This window comes from Platichthys flesus, chromosome 7 (genome assembly GCF_949316205.1).
Source record: "Platichthys flesus chromosome 7, fPlaFle2.1, whole genome shotgun sequence".
Lineage (NCBI taxonomy): Eukaryota > Metazoa > Chordata > Actinopteri > Pleuronectiformes > Pleuronectidae > Platichthys > Platichthys flesus.
Genome location: NC_084951.1, coordinates 28,094,820 through 28,101,387, shown reverse-complemented (window position 1 = coordinate 28,101,387; position 6,568 = coordinate 28,094,820). Strand labels below are relative to the sequence as shown.

The window sequence follows — 6,568 nt, the reverse complement described above, 5'->3', positions numbered from 1 at the left end:
ATGGAATGCTTCCAAGTTACGTACTAGCAGGCGAGAATATGGAATGCTTCCAAGTTATACATTAATAGGCGAGAATATGGAATGCTTCCAAGTTACGTACTAATAAGCGAGAATATGGAATACTTCCAAAAGACGCACTTCCAAGTCCGGACTGTCCATAATCTGGAAGCTGCCCCAAGTCAAACCATTTCCACTGGCGGGAATGTGGAATGTGGAATCTTCCGTAATCTGGAAGCTGCCCCAAGTCTAATCTCTTCCAAATTATGGACAACTAGCGAGAATATGGAATGCTTCCAAAGTCTGTACTTTATAATTTGGAAGTACCGATTTTGGAAGCATCCATAATCTGGAAGCTGCCCCAAGTCTAACCTTTTCACTGGCGAGAATGTGGAATGGCGGAGCCTTCTAGATCCTGGAAGCTACCAAAGTATAGCTACGAGGCGGCAATAATGACCAGCAAAGGATTTTTGTAAAATTTTTATTGCTTTAGAACACGCAAGGTTGATTCAACTTTTCCTGTGCTAAAAACCTCTGTCGTCAAAAACAGTAAAAGACCTCAAGGCAATCCATCGAATATACCTATGATAGAAAACAACAGTGACTACATCTGCGTCCAGTGAGGGTCAGGTGCCTGAATCCAGAATTGTTTAAATTCTGGATTCAGGCGCCTGACCCTCATGTCTTTTCGGCAGCACAACCAACACTTTTTTCCTGTGGACATTCCCCGGTGGTGTAGGTTGGTGGGGGGAGAAGGAGCTGTCGCGACGGGGGGGATGGAGGAGTCGAGGGTTGGACAGTAGGGTAGGAAGGGTGGTTGGAAGTGGTGTGGATTGGGGGAGGGTGGGGGGGCCGGTGGTGTAGGTTCATCATCAGGCAGAGTTAGGACTCCCCGCTTCATCCACTAGGTGGGCAGACCGAACCATTCAAAATCAACACCATGAACCACGTATAGATTGCAATAACAAAAGTTATAAACAGACCAAAAAAGACCAAAAGATAGGTTGTGCGCACCACGAGGTATTCGGGCCATTCCCGCATCCACCTGAGGGTCGCATCGAACAGGGAAACCGGCATGTTCCTTTGGTTGTCCTCGGACTCTGTTTCCGGCATGACCACGGCATTCTCCTCGGGCTGGAGTCCCGGCGGGCACCCATGGTTCTCTTCTGACCGGAGTTCCAGCATGGGCATCGGGATCTCCTCAGTAACACTGTTTAGTAGAGAGAATCTGCAGTTGTCAATTCCAATATCAAAAGTAATTTTAGATAGAAAAATGGGGGGGGGGGAAATGAATGGGATTTGGTGAGAATGTGGAAGCACGCGGTCTGCTTCCAGATTCCTATCTATTGCACTAGCATTAGCTCGCTAATTAGCATCATTTCGAACGCTGGCAAAAGTCAAAGCCAAACAAATAAATACACCACATCTTTAGTGTCCAGAGTGGAAACGTGACTAACGCTTGTCAGGGTGACTTGTGTTGACTTACCTGCGCCGTCTTCTCCTGCAGTCTGTAAACAATGCAGAGGAGGAGTGTGCCTTGTGTGCAGCTTCACCGCTCATATGTTGCTGATGATTTGGCCGACTTCCTGTTGACACAGGAAGTTCAAAACTTGACCTCTGGCAAAAGGTGAGAATGTGGAAGATTCCACAAGTTACGTACTAATAAGCGAGAATATGGAATGCTTCCAAGTTACGTAATAACAAGCGAGAATATGGAATGCTTCCAAAAGACGCACTTCCAAGTCCAGACTGTCCATCATCTGGAAGCTGCCCCAAGTCTAACCTTTTCCACTGGCGGGAATGTGGAATCTTCCTTAATCTGGAAGCTGCCCCAAGTCTAACCTCTTCCAAATTATGGACAACTAGCGAGAATATGGAATGCTTCCAAGTTACGTAATAACAGGCGAGAAAATGGAATGCTTCCAAGTGAACTTTATTTGCTCACAACAGGTCGACAACAGGTCAACAACTAACACAGGCCCGACAGCACATCACAATGACGTCACAATTGTACTCAACCGCCCGGCCGCGGCGTGTGGCGTGGGCGAGACTGATCTTGTGGTTTGTTGGGGGGGACTTGCATCCTCCACGATCTCATTGGGGGTTTCTGCCTCCGGTGGATGCCGTAGGCACCAAACGCGCCGTACGATGAGGTACGTGATGGAAGCGATGATCATGATGGCGACCAGGCCCCCTGTCACGGCTCCTACAATCATTGTCACCGTTGGAGGACGTGGTAGGTTCAGTTCCAGGAAGCAGTCTTTCATTCCAACACGATTAATCGCAGTGCATTTGTAAGTCCCTTCATTGGCCTCGTGGATGGTGAGCGTGCCTGCCGTTTTGTCCAACAGCGCCGAGTTGGGAAGCAGCTTCCCGGGTGCTACTCTTGACCAGTGGTACTGGATAGGTGCCGCACCTTCCTGAGATCGACAACGTAGCACTTTGGTTTGGTCCCCCTCTATGTAATTGCAACTGGGCTTTGATGGCGGCTTGAGCACTCTGAGGACTGTATAGATTCTCATGATGCCCACAACCTTCTTAACCTGGCAGTAGTAAATGCCCGTGTCTTTGGTTGTCAGCAGCAAAAGATGAATGGCCGCGTCTCCTTTTTCAGGGTCCTCTGAGTCAAAGTAGACTCTGCCCTTCAGAGGGTCGTAGAGCGTGTCGTAGATATGCCCAGCCGTATACAGGAGAAACTCTGCCGCGTCCAGTGGGTGGCGTATGGACTTCACACTCCATTCGATCTCCAAATTTCCTGTATCCTCCGGGGCAAGAGTGAAGGAGCAGGCCAACTTCACGTCCTCTCCCTCAGCCTTCTCCAAAATCTTGCCGGTGCTGGTGTTGATTTCCAGGCCTCTAGCTGTCAGTGCCACGATGATGAGAAGTCGGAAAGCAAGCCTGTCCATGGTTTCTGGATGAGAAACGCTTCCTGGGGGGGGGGGGGGGGGGATGAAAAATGAATGGGACTAGGTGAGAATGTGGAAGCAGACAATCTGCTTCCAAATTCCTATCTATTGCACTAGCATTAGCTCGCTAATTAGCATCGTTTCGAGCGCTAGCAAAAGTCAAGCCAAACAAATAAATACACCACATCTTTAGTGTCCAAAGGGGAAACGTGACTAACGCTTGTCGGGGTGACCCATGTTGACTTACCTTCACCCTCTTTCTACTGCAGTCTTTAAACAACGCTGAGGAGGGACGTGCCTTGTGTGCAGCTTCACCGCTCGCATGTTGCCGATGATTTGGCCGACTTCCTGTTGACACAGGAAGTTCAAAACTTGACCTCTGGCAAAAGGTGAGAATGTGGAAGATTCCACAAGTTACGTACTAATAAGCGAGAATATGGAATGCTTCCAAGTTACGTACTAATAAGCGAGAATATGGAATGCTTCCAAAAGACGCACTTCCAAGTCCGGACTGTCCATAATCTGGAAGCTGCCCCAAGTCTAACCTCTTGCACCCCCTAGCGTCCCAGCGGCCTTGGCCTCGGATATGTGATGGGGCCCCCTGAGACCTCTCAGACGCCGTACCCCGCGCCACTCTAGGCCCTTCCCTGGCCGAGCTACAGCCCCAGAAGAGGCTGGGATTTTGACCATTTGACGCCCCCTAGCTTGGCCGGGGAGCAGCTTAGAGACTCGGTTCCAATCGGACGGCGCTCTCCTCGACCCCACCTTTCTGTAGACTCCTAGCTCGCATCTCTCGGACGAGATTATAATTTTCACTTTTTTGCCCATCCCCCACCCTTTGCTGCTTGGCCTCGAAAAGGCTTTTCTGCAGTCTGACTGAGCCGCCGGGACAGAGCTCAGATGAATCGATGCTGAAGGCCTGAAACTCCTCAGATTCCTGTCTAACCCAGCAAGGACAAAAGCCACGGCACGTGGCTATCTGCCCTCTACATTTTGGGTCGTTTGAGGTCACAGTTCAAAGTCAATGGTAAAAGGTTGAAATATGGTGGCCTTCCACAATCCTATCAGTTTACATGTATTTCAAATTACAAAATGTTGCTTTTGCCCCAGAGGGGCGGGACCACAGGCTGGCCACAGCTCACATCCCTCCTCTCATCTCCATCTGCGCATCACACCCGCCTTGTCATCTCCATCTGCAAATCACACCCATCATTTCATCTCCATCTGCACATCACACCCGTCCTCTCATCTCCATGTGCACATCACACCCCTCCTCTCATCTCCATCTGCACATCACACCCCTCCTCTCATCTCCATCTGCACATCACACCCCTCCTCTCATTTCCATCTGCACATCACACCCCTCCTCTAATCTCCATCTGCACATCACACCCCTCCTCTCATCTCCATCTGCACATCACACCCCTCCTCTCATCTCCATCTGCACATCACACCCCTCCTCTCATCTCCATCTGCACATCACACCCCTCCTCTCATCTCCATCTGCACATCACACCCGTCCTCTCATCTCCATGTGCACATCACACCCCTCCTCTCATCTCCATCTGCACATCACACCCCTCCTCTCATCTCCATCTGCACATCACACCCCTCCTCACACCCCTCCTCTCATCTCCATCTGCACATCACACCCCTCCTCTCATCTCCATCTGCACATCACACCCCTCCTCTCATCGCCATCTGCACATCACACCCCTCCTCTCATCTCCATCTGCACATCACACCCCTCCTCTCATCTCCATCTGCACATCACACCCCTCCTCTCATCTCCATGTGCACATCACACCCCTCCTCTCATCTCCATCTGCACATCACACCCCTCCTCACACCCTTCCTCTCATCTCCATCTGCACATCACATCCCTTCTCTCTTATCTCCATCTGCACATCACAGCCCTCCTCTCTTATCTCCATCTGCACATCACACCCCTCCTCTCATCTCCATCTGCACATCACACCCCTCCTCTCATCTCCATCTGCACATCACACCCCTCCTCTCATCTCCATCTGCACATCACACCCCTCCTCTCATCTCCATCTGCACATCACACCCGTCCTCTCATCTCCATGTGCACATCACACCCCTCCTCTCATCGCCATCTGCACATCACACCCCTCCTCTCATCGCCATCTGCAGATCACACCCCTCCTCACACCCCTCCTATCATCTCCATCTGCACATCACACCCCTCCTCTCATCGCCATCTGCAGATCACACCCCTCCTCACACCCCTCCTCTCATCTCCATCTGCACATCACACCCCTCCTCTCATCTCCATCTGCACATAACACCCCTCCTCTCATCTCCATCTGCACATCACACCCCTCCTCTCATCTCCATCTGCACATCACATCCCTCCTCTCTTATCTCCATCTGCACATCACACCCCTCCTCTCATCTCCATCTGCACATCACACCCCTCCTCTCATCTCCATCTGCACATCACACCCCTCCTCTCATCTCCATCTGCACATCACACCCCTCCTCTCATCTCCATCCGCACATCACACCCCTCCTCACACCCCTCCTATCATCTCCATCTGCACATCACACCCATCCTCTCATCTCCATCTGCACATCACACCCGTCCTCTCATCTCCATCTGCACATCAAACCCCTCCTCTCATCTCCATCTGAACATCACATCCCTCCTGTCTTATCTCCATCTGCATATCACATCCCTCCTCTCTTATCTCCATTTGCACATCACACCCCTCCTCTCATCTCCATCTGCACATCACACCCCTCCTCTCATCTCCATCTGCACATCACACCCCTCCTCTCATCTCCATCCGCACATCACATCCCTCCTCTCTTATCTCCATCTGCACATCACATCCCTCCTCCCTTATCTCCATCTGCACATCACACCCCTCCTCTCATCTCCATCTGCACATCACACCCCTCCTCTCATCTCCATCTGCACATCACACCCCTCCTCACATCCCTCCTCTCTTATCTCCATCTGCACATCACACCCCTCCTCTCATCTCCATCTGCACATCACACCCGTCCTCTCATCTCCCTCTGCACATCACACCCCTCCTCTCATATCCATCTGCACATCACACCCCTCCTCACATCCCTCCTCTCTTATCTCCATCTGCACATCACACCCCTCCTTTCATCTCCATGCGCCCGTTGACTCAGGTCCGCACCTCGCCCTTTTTCTCCCTCCATTTCACGCCCTTTCCTGACCGACAACCCGACCCCGACCCCCACCGTTGCCTAGCCACGACCCCCAGCTTTTGGATGCAATCAAAACATCCGGGACAGCCCATACGCTCGCAGAGACACGCACACACCAATCGCTTCCAAAACCCCATCCGCACACACTCACCCGCAAGTACCCGGACGCCCTTCCAAAAGACGCCTGCCACCGCTTTTAATACGCTTCCATTCAAACCGCTCTCATAACCTATACAACACTGCCACCTAGAGGGGTCCCTGATTCCACTTCCATATTCTCACCCATTGGCATGTAAATCCAAATCTGCTTCCACTTCGAATTCACCTTGAATGGCGATCCCCTAACCCTAACCCTAACCCTAAACCCTAACCCTAACCCTAACCCTAACCCTAACCCTAACCCTAACCCTAACCCTAACCCTAACCCCCTGGAGTGAAGGACCGTGCACTCCCCA

General features: G+C 51.4%; 1 protein-coding gene across 1 annotated transcript; it reads right to left on the bottom strand.

Moving 5' to 3' along the window:
• Positions 1-1,988: 1,988 nt before the first annotated feature.
• Positions 1,989-2,903, bottom strand: LOC133957260 (coxsackievirus and adenovirus receptor homolog). Its single transcript, XM_062392749.1, has one exon. It carries the CDS (start codon positions 2,901-2,903, stop codon positions 1,989-1,991), a length of 915 nt encoding a protein of 304 aa, XP_062248733.1.
• Positions 2,904-6,568: the final 3,665 nt, after the last annotated feature.

Coding starts and splice junctions, on each gene's coding strand:
- LOC133957260 (XM_062392749.1), bottom strand. CDS start 2,903: ATGGACAGGCTTGCTTTCCGACTTCTCATCATCGTGGCACTGACAGCT.